Source organism: Anas platyrhynchos, chromosome 4 (assembly GCF_047663525.1).
Source record: "Anas platyrhynchos isolate ZD024472 breed Pekin duck chromosome 4, IASCAAS_PekinDuck_T2T, whole genome shotgun sequence".
Taxonomy (NCBI): domain Eukaryota; kingdom Metazoa; phylum Chordata; class Aves; order Anseriformes; family Anatidae; genus Anas; species Anas platyrhynchos.
Window position 1 is genome coordinate 64083268 of NC_092590.1, and position 13253 is coordinate 64096520.

Sequence of the window (13253 nt, forward strand, 5' to 3'; positions counted from 1 at the left end):
CCTTCCCCAATCACGGCTTTATTTGTGCAGCGCGGCGTGGATGAATAACCTCAAAGTCGCTTTGCACTGCTGCCCCTGAGCCCGCGCCACCTTTCCTTTACACCAACAAGAAGACACACGAGACCTCTTCCCTCACACAACCACCTTTATTCCCGCCCCACGATATAAATAAAACCCGAATCAGACTCAAAGGCCCTCAGCTGGGGGTGGGGAGGGGAAGACTCGGACAGGAGGGGGCAGCCTCGGTGAAGAGGCGAAGGAGCCGCCGGCGCGCAAGCGGTTAAGGGCGGCGGGGCCGCGCAAGATGGCGCCGCGCCGGCATCGCCCCCGTCCCCGCCCCGCGCCCGGCTGTGTAGCGGCGGCCGGGCCGGGCCGCGCGGCGCCGCCGTCGCACGGTGATGAGTCAGCGGCAGGGGCGCGGCGCGGCGCGGGGCCCGGGGGCGGCCAGCGCGGAGCGGGCGGCGATCATGGCCGGCGTTGCCGACGCCGCCGCCGCCGCGCCGGGGAGCGGTGGGGAAGGGCGGCGCGGCGGCGCCCCGGAGCAGCAGCCCCAGCAGCAGCAGCAGCCCCAGCAGCAGGAAGGCTGCCGCGGGGAGCCCAAGACTCTGTGGGGAAGCAGCGAGCCGCAGGCGGCCCCGCAGCAGCGGACGGAGACGCTGGGTTTCTACGAGAGCGACCGGGGCAGGAAGAAGAAGCGGGGGCTCTCGGGTGAGCAGTGGAGCGCGGAGCGGGGAGGGACCCAGCGGGGCTCGTCCCGGCGCCTCGCAGCGCCGCCCGGCCGCGCTGAGGGGCCGGCTGAGCCGCGGCGGGGCTGAGGCTGAGGGCGCTGCCGCCGGCCGCCTTGGCGAACTTGGGCGAGAGACTTCAAAAAGTGCGCCGGGCTGCGGGCAGCCGCGCTGGGCGGCGGCTCCGTGAGGAGAGGAGGGAAAGGAACGGGGCTGAGCCGGCGGCTGAGGCCCTTTCTGCCCGCTTTGCTTTATTTTCGGCCACCCAGCTCGGCCCCATCGCTAAGTGCAGCCTCTACGCTCGCCCTGCCCGCCCTCATCTCCACACGGGCGTGTCCAAAGTGAGGAGCGGGCACGCTGAAGTTTCACCCAGCGCGTTCACCGATCGGTGTCAGGACGCTTTGTTAAGTTATAAAGGTGGCTGTAACGGGAAAGCTTCGCACCGGAGTTAAAAATGGGGCTGCTAAACCTGCAGCCTGCTGAGGAACGGCTCCGGAGGGCAGGGAGCGCAGGGCAGAGCCGTGCTGTGCCCTCAGCCCCGCACCTCGGCTCTGGGGCACGCTCACTTGGCTTTCTTCTTGAGGCACAAAACACGCTTCATCATTAAACACTGCTCGTTAGGTACGCGTAATTACCAACATAATACTCTTTTCCCCTGCTGCTGAAAGTAGCGGTGCTGTTAGAGCCTTGAAATCCTACGCGGATTGTTAGAAGGCTTCTGAACTGACCGTGTTTTACTACCTAATGGCTTCACAGGGAAAAACAGAAAGTAGACTGACAGCAGCGGCCGCTACACGCCTTTATTTACATTCATACTCGAACTGATTATTCTAGGTATCCATCAAACAGGTTTTGAAATTTAGCCCTGCCTCGTTCATAAAAAGTAAAAATTGTCATCTAACTGACTTGGTTGGCATCTGTGCTGTAGATAAATGACATGTAAATGACATGGCCAGGTAGATTTGATGTTGGTAAACTTGCAACCAACTTTTTTAGCACCGTATGCTTAATAGAGTGGTTAGCTGGAAATGTGAAGAGTGCTCACAGAAGTGTTCAGATTTCCAAGCTGTCTGCCTCACCATTGGCTGGAATGTGACACCACAGGGCATGCGAAATAGAAAAGAGGAAAAAACAGTGACTGAAAATTAGCTTAAATCATTTAGCAATGATTGAATGGTTTCCGTCTAAGCTTGAACAGTGTTATGGCTGTTCTTGATGTGTTATGTCATAGCATCATTGATCGCATGGTTTGGTGGTGAAACTGCTGCAGTTCCCATAGTTGTAAGGAGCTGGCTTGGTTACAATGCTGTGACTTGGTTTGTGGTGGGCAAAACATGGTCAAGATGCGCAGTGATGTTCCTGAAAGACAGCTGAACAGAACTGTTTTTAAAGCAAACAAATCGGTATGCGGGGAAAAAAATACGAATAATCCTCCAGTTGATCTTAATTTTAAAAAATAATTAAAAGCCATTGGTGTACTCTGATTCTTCAAGAAAACATTGGAGGAACAGGCTTTTGATATAGCAACTAAAAATTCTAACTCATCTTTGCTGGTAGCGTTACACTTCATAGTACACAGAAGTAGATTTTCTTTTAAGATGGTACAGCAGGGCAGATACTGTACAGAGGAGTTGTCTGGAGGGGAAGAAAATAACTAGTTCAAAAATGTAGGTATTGTGCTGCTTTGGTCTTGATTTATTTGAGTGTTCATGGAAGAAGTGTGTGTTTAGGATTGACAGGAGCAAAGTGAATGCCTGAAACTGTTAGCATTTAGGATTAATGTTCTGATTGTTTCTCAACAGAAAATTTGTGCGGCACAGTGGATTTTACATTTGCACAAGTTTTCCTCTCCGCTTCTGGTTAATGGTTATCCCTTGTGTCGCTATGCATTGAAGTATGCCTTTGGTAAATCATTATCTTTTTACCTTGAAAAATTAACTGTGGCCTTTAATGTTTTGAAGATGCTTGTGCTTCTCTGCACTGACATGGGGAGATGAATGAGAATACTTAAAGCATTTAGACTATGCCGTCTGAACAGTTAAACTTAGGACAAAACTTTTTGACTGCAGAGGAGGGAAATTTAAATAAATTGAAAGTAGGAATTAAAGCGGTTTCTTCCATTTAACAGAAAATGATGCTTTGACAGCAGATTTAAGACCTCTTTCAGGTGATTTACTGCTCTGTCCTGCCTTGGTGTCTCATCCTGTTCTGCTGGCTGTGTTTTTCTTATGGGGCCAGCACTGATCTGCTCCATGGCTCTGTGGGCACAGAAGTAGGGCTGATGCTGGGTGCTAGAAAGTGCTTGGAAAGGAGGTGGCTGGGCAACTGCTTCAGCACATCCCGTCTCTGGAGAGGGTGTTTGCGTGCACAGTCTGGAGCTTCTCTATTGATCAGCTTCGGTCGTGAGGAGTGTCTGGGGTGTGGAAGTTAAGTGAGGTGGAGGGAACTGAAAATGATCTGTTTTTCAACGACAAAGCCAATGAACCAGTTCATGTGAGGTAATGGGAAGTGGGAACAGACAGCTCAGCTGTCACTCCACAGTGGTTGCCCGTATGTCAATATTGGTTTTGCAGGAAACTTGTGTTGGTTTTGAGGTGCATTACCTTTAGGTTAGTGAAAGTTGGTTGTCTGTGGTGTCAGAAAATGTACCTGAGCAGTTACCACAGTAGTTAATTTGGATGTTCATACCTAAACTTATCTTTTGTTAACTTTTTTTTTTGTTTTTCCCAATTCTTTCTTGAGTTTCAAATGATGATGTTACAGAGGAGGACTATAGAAAATGAATTTGGCTGAAATCTGAACAAGCATTTAGTGGTATGAACTTCTGCTGTTATTTCACTAGCATGACCTTTGATTGAAGCTTTAAATGTCAATATTAGTTTTTGTTTTTTTTTCCACTCACTGAACTACATGCTTGTTTATTTTAAAACAAATACTTTTAGGGGTTACAGTAGCTGTAGCCTACTAGAAAGGGATCAGTTACATAAATTATTGCAAACACCAGCCAAACAAGTCCTTACAGGGTTTGGTTCACATAGTTGAAAGCAAATAATGATTGCAATGAGTTACTAACAGTACATATTTATGTTAATATACCACTGCAAACTTCAAGATGCTTGTAATGCTGAGAAGTTCTAATCACATGTCCACCACCCAAGGCAGGCTCACACCCCTGCCTCTTCTGTGGCTTTTAAACTTCTTTTCAAGCTGATTGCTTCTTTGCCTTAAAACTCGTGGTCATTTCTTGGCTACTGTTCCATCCAGCTGATGGTTGTCATCATCTTTGGTGTGATGACTTTGGGGTGAACTGTTCACACGTACCATCCCTGCTTGTGTTCTGTCTTAGCAGCTGTTGTTATCTCGGCTGTTTTAAGGCTGTGCTGTGCAGCCTCTTCCCTTCACCCTCCTCACCACAAATGGGGGGGGGGTACTGTACCGTGCAAGGCCCCCTGCAGCAGTCACCAAAACTCACTGAAGTCTGAATCTGCTGCTGGTGAGCGTGTTCTTGCCCCATGATAAGTTCACTGCTGCTTTTCACCTGTCTGGATAAGTGATATGTGTATTTTAGATGCTGTGTGAGCACTGGGAGTGTCTGGTTTTGAATGCCAGTAACAACCAGAAATTTTGAACACGAGTGTAGTCTCCTGTCACTTGTGAAGTGTTACAGATGGGAAGTGCTGATCTCAGAACTTGTCAGTGAGTGTTGTAAGCTCAACTTTCTCGTGCTGCTGATAGCCTGAGCTTTCATAATTGTGATTTATTTACTGTTGAAAGGCTGTTCTGTCCTTTTTTTAAAGCCATATGGCTTGATTAGAAGCTTAGGTCAGCCTTCAGTTTATTTATCTACAGCTGTTAAAATGTGGAAGACCTATTGTATATGCCTGATTGCATTTCAGTCTTGAAGGGCTTTTTATCTGATAAGCAAACGATCAGGACACCTCTACTGTTTGTGTACTGAATCACCTGCAATCGCTTACCTATGAATGCTATGATGTTACAGGAGGTGTTCTTTATTTAAAGAACAAGCTGCTAATGTTGCTGAGAAAGAAAATAACTTTAAAAGTCTAAAATTAAGCTCAGTAATTTAGGAGAGCACTCAGTATGATAAGAATTAGATCCATTAGATACACAGCGTTCAGCATAGCTTTTTTTAGTAATCTTTTGGAGAAGCAGGATGAAAACGATTGGCTGGGCAGAGCAGTTTATTTTGCTTGTTGGGAAGCGATCAGGAAATGGGAGGGAGTAGGACTCGATTCTCATAGCTCCTTCCATACCAAGTTATTTGACATTCTAGTTGCTGTTAGCAGAAACCTATTGCATTAGATGTGATGGAACTGGAGCATGTAGCAAGGAACAGAAGCACAGGAGCCTTCTCACTCTGTGGAGTTCATGTCTAAAATGTCTTCTGCTTGTGTGTGTTCCCAAATGTAGATCTTTCGTTGCTGAGGTTCATCAGTGCTGAGCTGACAAGAGGCTACTTCCTTGAACACAATGAAGCAAAATACACAGAGCGGAGAGAGCGAGTATACACGTGCATGCGGATACCAAAAGAACTGGAAAAGGTGAAGTAGTCTTTAAGATTTCTTTTAATTTCGAGATTAAATTGGCTACGTGAAGGTATTTAAAGGAATCTTTGTTTTTCAAACACTTCACTCAAAAAAAAAATTGCACATCTGCATTGATTAATTTTCAGTGTTTTCAGCTAATGGACACTTGATGCTATTAGCAGAGACTGATGTAATTAGCTTGGAAGTCCAGGTGGTGATGTATTCAAAAATGTCACTGATCTTCAACGAATAGTCAATCAAAGGAAAACAATGGTTTTAAAGAATTTTCCAGTCTGAAAATACAGTGATAGATGAGTTTGTAGAAGTTTTCTGACTTCCATAGCTTTCTGTTTTGCTTCTGGCCACTGCTTACGACACCTTCCTTTCCTTCTCCCTCTATCCCAGTGTTGTGGTTCTTCCTGATTGATGCATTCCTGCCACCTCCTTTGTGGTAGCTTAAATATAATTCAGTGGGACAATTGCAGTGCTCTAACGTAGAAGGGAGTTTTGTTCTGGTGTAACCTTTTTGGAACCCTGTAGGACAGGGTGTCAAAGTTGGGAGGCAGCAGGAATATGCTCAGGGCTGAAGAGTAAGGCAAATTGGTAATAAGGTTGTGTAGGTTACAGTGTTACCATAACCTTAAGAGTTAATATTGTTACATTTCTCAAAACCGCTAGATTTTGAGAAATATGGTAAGCCTAATGTTGAAAGAAGAGTCTTGCTCCCACTTCAGTCTCCCACCTTATATGCACTACATGTTTTGCATGAGCTTGTTGCACCGTTCTGAAATGTAAATCAGCTCATAATTTGGCAGTGAATGCTTCACATTTCTTGCCTGTTTTGTTCTCTGCTAGGGTAGTGTGCTGAATTGCTCAGCCAATATTCTCACAAATCCAGAGTTTTTGAGGACGGAGGGGTAGCTGAATAGCTTAGAGTAGTAGAAAGCTTACATACAGAGAAGTCGAGGAGGGAGGGAGAGTAGGTTTCGTTTTTGTCAGAGCCCTGCTTCCACCTTCAGCATTGTCAAATTAATCCTCGGTCACAATGAGACCTGGCTCTACAGAAGTAAATATCCATCTCCTTTGTAATTATGTAGACTACTACGTGTAGTCTCCAAGCCACAGAAACTATTCTGAAAGATCATCACCATAGGTTTCCAACAAAACTTAAAGCATTTAAGAACATACAAGATTGTTGGCCTTTGCTTAAACAGGGTTGAGGGTATAAGTGGTCAAATTACTGTTGTGTTGTTTTTTGTTTGTTTTTTTGCATGGTAAATCAGACTTCGGTCTCTGTTTTGAATATCAATGAAAGAATATGAAACTAAGGAATAAGCAGAGATATCTAAAAGGTGATCAATATCTTTTTACAGAGAGATTATGAAATAAATGTTCTTTGCCCGGGCATAGTCCAAGTTAGCTTTCATTCTAACTGTATCAAATTGAATAATACTCACTGGAAAAAAATGAAAAAGTATGCTGATGAGCACCTAGAAAGCAAACTAAATAGTGTGTAGACCATCACCTATTGTAGGAATTGTTTGACTGAGTTTCAAAATTGCTTCATTCAAACGAAACATGAGTAGGAAAGGAGGGCAAGAATTTTCTTAATGACTTGTATTGTTTGCTACCTAATGGTTTACTTAGAGAGTAGGGATGTACATCCTAAAAAGCTAGAGTGAGAATAAACTGGAATAAAATTTACCTTCTGATATTAGGTAAATATTTGATTTTCTTTAACTTGCTATTATTACATATAACCTTTGAGTTTATTTTGCAAAATGCATTTTCTTGATCAACAACAAAAAAACAAACAAACAAAAAAAAAATGCATAATATTCTTTTAAAGTCAAAATCAGGAGTTAATATGCCTAGCTAGGTATGTGCCTAACTTTTCTTGAAATACAATTAGGAAAATCAACAAGTGCCCAGAGTCTCATTCAGATTAATCTTAGATCAAATCAGAAAGCACATAAAGAAGGAACATCATCTGGGGGGAGACAGTTATATCAGCTTTCTAATTGGAGAATTCAGGTGTAGTATAATTATGGTAGAGTTGCTTGGCTTTTGGCTATAGTGAAATGGCTTTAACTGTTCTTACGAGTTAAGGAAGAAGCATTTAAACTGAGGGCGAGTATGTAAATTGATTCTTCATATTTTATATTCCTCTTCTAACGAAAGAAAGGTGCATATTTTCTGAAGGAGAAAACTACCAGAGCTGTAATTAGGTGTGCAATAGAAAGCTAAGTAGGTAAAACTTTTTTTTTTTGGAGGGAGGAAGACATATTAAAAAGAACACATGCAGAAAATGTTTTTGCATATGTACACACAGCTCTACGGTTCTTTTCCCCCCCCTCTCCCCCCCAAAGTTAAAACATTAACATTTCTAACTTTACAGGAAAGTCACTACTGCAAAATGAGCTGCAGTAATTAAGTGCAATTCATCTGTTCAATAAGATTCAGTGAATTGGGGAAGTCTGTAAAATTCTTTGCTATTTGGGCCTTGTGGAGCAGAATTTTTGCTGAGTAGTCTAACTGCATAGTTTTTTTCATCTTATTTGGTTAATTAAAGTAATATGTAAATGTATTTTTCATAAAACAGTATAATTCTTTATTTGTAACTCTGTATAAACTACTAACATCTGTTTTATTTTTATAATTTAGTTGATGTTTTTTGGAATCTTTTTGTGCCTGGATGCTTTTCTGTATATATTCACCCTGCTTCCTTTGAGAGTTTTTCTGGCAATGTTCCGGTTCATCACTTTGCCTTGCTATGGATTACGGTAAGTTGATTGAAGAGGAAGGAGTTGATACACTTAAATGTTTATCTGCTTGCTTAACTTTACAGTCTTTCAGTTCTGTTTGATCTACTAATGACTTTTTCTGCTGCGAAGCAGAAGTTTTGCTCTAACCTAGCCAAAGCAACAGTGTTTGTGGGGTACTGTTAAGCTTTACCACCAGTCACTAACTCGAATGTTGTTCCCTTCAGATGGCAGATTGCTAACAACACCCATTAAGCACATTCAGGTTAGTAAGGGGCAGAGACATAACCTTATTCTGGGTCGTTCTGTTCATTTAACTAACGTCTATTTGAATAGTGTTCTGGGATTTGTTAGTCTTGAGTTAATGACTCAGCCTTTTGTATTTTGACAGACTCTTTGATATTGAAACCAAAATTTGATTTTTACAACAAATGAGTTCTAATTTCCCCAGTAATATTTTCTCAAGGGGTTCCTGTATAAAATGGATTTTTTATATTCTTTAAAAGAATCTTTTAAGTAAGTAAGTGGGATGGGACTAGATAGAATAACATTAAGAAATTTAAGTTTTAACCCCTTTACTGTTTTGCTTAGAATGGTACTAAGGAAGTCACTAATTCATAGCATTTTGTTTTACCAAAAAATGGGACGATTGATTTCCTTGATTAAAACTTGCTATTTTAAAGTAAGCTTGGTGATACAATCCTAACTGTAACCTAAAGGATAGGAGTCTTTATATTGATATTTTAATTTTTCCTTGAATAAATAAGAACTTAAAGGTTTTCATTCTTCATTTCCTCAAACTTGATTTAAAAAGTTGATTACTGGTTGCTGATTCTTTTTTTCTTTTAATCAAACCACTTGCATTTACATTATTACAATCTCTTATATGTGAAGTGCTTTTCAATGCATAGTTCAGGATGTATCTTCAGATTAGGGAAAATGCATGTCTAGTTGCATTAAAAAAAAAAAAATACTATTTTAAAGTATTGTCCCGAGTTGAAACTTTTGAACTTGAGTGCTGCTTCAAACAGACACTAGGTGGCAGTCTGACATATGGAATTACGGTGTTAATTTTGAGCTGAATTGCGTATTTTCAAAATGTCAAGAGTTTTCCTAGCTGTGTAAAGAACCATATGGCAGCTATTCAATTTTCACATGATGACAAGTCAAATTATGTGCCAATTTGTAAATATCTGCATGGATGCTATTGCTAAAATATTAAAATTCAGGTAAAGATAATGGATTTTAGCATACTATTTAGATTTTTCTAGCTACTTTTTTCAATTTACAAAGTGTTCTTCCTCATTTATAAACTCAGCTTTGCTTTTGACAAATGAACTTTATGCTTTTCTGAAATAATGATTAAAAATTTGGTGGACCAGTTGCTGGCTTCAGCTGTTACTTAATTTACTGAAGAAAGTGGGATTTAGAAGACCACACACACATGCCTGCAGTGCTAAAACTTAGTCTGGTTGTCTGATGATATTCTTAGTGTGAATGGCAGAGCAGAACCGAATTTATTCTGTTCAACTTGAATATATTAACTTAAAGTGTTACCAGGTAAGATTCAGTAAAACTAAGATCATCTTGAATTAAGAAGGTTGTGTTTTGGTAGGAATTCTTGAAACAATTTCCCATGTGTCAGTTTCTTCAAAAGTTTATGGAATATCTTTCCTTTGCATCTCACTTACCTCTTCACTACTGGAAGCTTTGTCTAAGTCGTTAATGTTCTAAAGCTGGTGGATTTCTATTGAAAAGTTGACAACTGATGTTTATTGTATGTAATGAAACTTTTTCAGATATGACTCTTATTTCTGAATACTCAGTCTGCACTTTGCTTTTTATTTGCGTGTTTTCTTGTTTTTCTTCCTGGTTATGCTGATTTGATTTGTTACGGTAAAAAATGATTGGGGCTTTTCTAGCTCAGGAAACTTATTTTTGTGTTTAAATAAAGGTCAGTAGGTAAAATGCATTTATAATTCTAAAAGGTACTTAGAAAGCGGGTGGCTAGTTATCTCTGAACTTATGCTTCTTCACAAATGTCAAGTAAGTGCTGAGAGGTGGGATTAGGTGTTTTTTGAACCTGCCACATCATATTCCATTCTGTGTAGTAAATAAAAGTGCTCCTCCCTTCATCTTGACTTTTTTCTCAACATCTAAGTGACATGATTGAGCAGCGAGTGTTCTGTTGACCTTCCACTTCACTCTTCATTTCTATTTCCTCATAACTTCTTTGCTCTCTGTTCCGTGTAGAAACAAGGTTGTTACCCTTTATTTCTTCCAAACAATGAAAACACGTTCTATGTAAAATGGGTTAATTCCTGCTTATAGTATTGTGTGCAGTGCTTATTTAAATGCAGGGCCAATGCACTGTCACCTTTTCCACGTTTTAATATCCCATCTAAGAAAGCTAAGAGAACAGAGTGTATCTTAAAGTTTGATTTATTTTTCTACCTAGACAGCATAACTTGTTTCAGTCTGACTGCTAAATCCTTCCTCATCACTGGATCTTTCATTTTGAGTCAATATAGTTCTGCGTATTTGTCAGAGCTATATTGGCTTTAACACAGATATTTTAGAACTACTGAAAACTTCAATGAGAAGAATCCAAGATTATGTCATGAAGTAAACTATAAGCTGCAGGTTAAATTGTTGCAGTCAAACTGGCAGTGGCTGAATCATCAGATTGTGGTGGTTTTGGCAGGTGAAACACTTCATTACTGCTCTACTCTATGAAGAGTAGTGTGCTCTTTCAAAAATTAACACTTCACAAAATTAAATTACATCAGCAGTCTTCAGAAATAACAAAAATAAAAAATTCTAACAGCTCTGTTTCCTTCCAAGCAGTGGAAAGAAGTTTCCTATAAACTCTGCGCTTTGAATCTTACACATAAGCTCATTTTATTGAAATATATGACAACTTCAAAGCACATGCTTTGGAACAAGGGGGGAGAGAGAAAGAGAGAGAGAGAGAAGTGGACCTGGTAGAGCTCTTTTCAGACTTAGTTCTTGTTAATAGGTTCCTAAAATTAACTGTACCCACAGTTGAAAGGTACAGTTATCTTTTAAAAACGAGAGTTTTTTTTAAACCTCAGGTTCTGAGCAGATTAATATCTCTGCTTGTTTTGAAAAGCTTTTATAAAGCTAACTTTTGGTGTTTTATTTTTTTAAATACATTGCACACTAGTAAAAGCTCTCATGGGAAAATCACTATGATACAAAGGCTAAATTTGTATGTTAATGAAACTCCGATAAAAGCCCCAATAAAATTCCACTTTAAGACATTTTACATCTTGTCTGTAAACTAAATAAGGATTTTTGCTGTGGAAAATGAGATTTCCTGTAAATTCTAGCTTTCTCAAGAAAACATAGTGTAGTATGTGACTCCTCTTACATGAGGAACAATTGGGAAGATCTTTGCATTTCTTACATGTTGAAATAGCAATACAGATTATAAATACGTGTTCTGTGGTTTCTTTTATTACGTTGCCTTCTCCCTGAAATAAGTGAATTTAGGTTTTGTCAGCAATAACATTAACTTTGAACCTACCACAGGTATTATATGTGCCTTTTAAATTTCCCACTGCCCTCCTGTGAAATGATAGATGTACACTTTTCAGTAGGAAATAAATGAAAAAAGCATTACTTCAAGAAATAAATAGTAGGAAGAAAGCATCTCAGAGAAAAAAAGATCCACTGGGATTCTCATTATGGACTTTATTCATAAATGAATTTGAACTTCAGTTGCACACTTAGTCCCAAACATTTTTTTTGCCAATGTGACTTTCTACCAACCAAAAAGGGCAGGTACACTCAGTATTTTCTGTAGTAATCTCTCGGAAAGTACTCCTTTCTCCTTTCCGTAACAGTGCATAGTGTAGCAACATTACAACCTTCTCTTTCTTTCTTTCTTGTAAATCAGACCGAAGGGAAGAGCACTTTCACTTCCTTTATAGGATGGAATGTGGTGTCACAGGGATTCCTCCTTGGTGAGTAAATCCTGATTTTCTTTTTCCTTTCATGCTATTGGCCAAATTCATCGTCATGTAATCAGTAAAAAAGACTGATTACAAATGAATAGGATAGCTAAGTTAACCTACATACTTCAAAGGAGAAGCCAATACTTAATATTCAATACCCAATACTTGAAACTGATTCAGTAGGGTTTATGGTAGGTAAACTTCTGAATACGACTTCACTTCCCCGTGGAAATTGGTTGTGATCTTAATAGGTTTAAAATGCTGTTCATATAGAGCGCCTGTGTACCACTTCAGCCCAATTTACAATAGGGTGTCTTGGAAACAAAACATAGCCCCTGCTGTACTTTATTTATAGAGCCTTAAGCTTTTTATGTTTATTCTGAGTAAAAGTTCGGTCAAGTTCATGGCTATATTTTACGTGTATTACAAGCTGTTTTTCTTGTAATACTTAAGAAGTTTTGCAGAGAGTTCTTAAAGTTCATTGGCAGGTATTTTAATATTAGACTTTAAATTGATTGTAGAATAAAATGCACTATTTTTTTCTTACGCTTATTTACTGACTTCATTTACAGTTGATTCTATTACTAAAAAGGAATAAACACTTAATGAAGGATAATTTTAGTTGTCACTTATTTGAAACCTCATTTTTGTTTATTTATTTTGAGACAGCTCTCATCGGGGCCTAACAGAAAGGTTGGTTTTGTTTCATTCTTAGCATGGTTTTGTGCTGTGTTGTGTGCATGTAGAGGCTTTTTACTGTTTGAGAAATGAAATGCGGTTTAGGTTGGCCAGCTTAGCTCTCTGTATATTCAAGTCTTCAACTGAGACGTTTTTATCAGCACTAAGTCTGTATATGTCAGCAATTCTATGACAATGAAGTTCTGCATACTGTATTTTTAATTTCAAAGTAAGTATTGGACTCGAACAAAATAGCTCTTTTTCTGGAGCCAAGCTTAGTTCCAAACTTGAGCATAGTTGTAGGAAAGTATGTTCAAAATGAGAAGCGTAATTTTTGAAAAAATGTAAGAGTGTAGCTATACGTGTAAGTATGCCCTCCAGACAAACTGGGTTTTCTTTCCCTGGCATCTTCCTTTAGTTTGCCAACAGGTAATATCACAAAGTATCATTACTTTGTGTCAATCTGTTCATTCTTGTTTATGTTCATATAAGTTAGACACTTAAAATACTGCAGTTCATTATTGAAGGATGCATTTAAGGATTAAGATTCTGAGAAAGATT

At 39.9% G+C, this 13253-nt stretch overlaps 1 protein-coding gene across 4 annotated transcripts in view; it reads left to right on the plus strand.

The window, feature by feature from the left end:
- Positions 1-383: 383 nt before the first annotated feature.
- The window catches only part of TAPT1 (transmembrane anterior posterior transformation 1), a 38762-nt gene continuing 25892 nt past the window's right edge, over positions 384-13253 (plus strand). The window contains exons 1-4 of one of the 4 annotated variants that reach the window (XM_038178310.2): positions 384-708; positions 5157-5287; positions 7937-8055; positions 12684-12707. In XM_038178310.2, coding sequence (XP_038034238.2) covers positions 399-708; positions 5157-5287; positions 7937-8055; positions 12684-12707 — 584 coding nt within the window. In that variant the 5' untranslated portion in view covers positions 384-398. Of the gene's footprint in view, positions 709-5156; positions 5288-7936; positions 8056-11956; positions 12024-12683; positions 12708-13253 lie in introns of those variants that run through there. The other 3 variants (XM_027457344.3, XM_038178311.2, XM_038178312.2) reach the window with 3 other exon arrangements.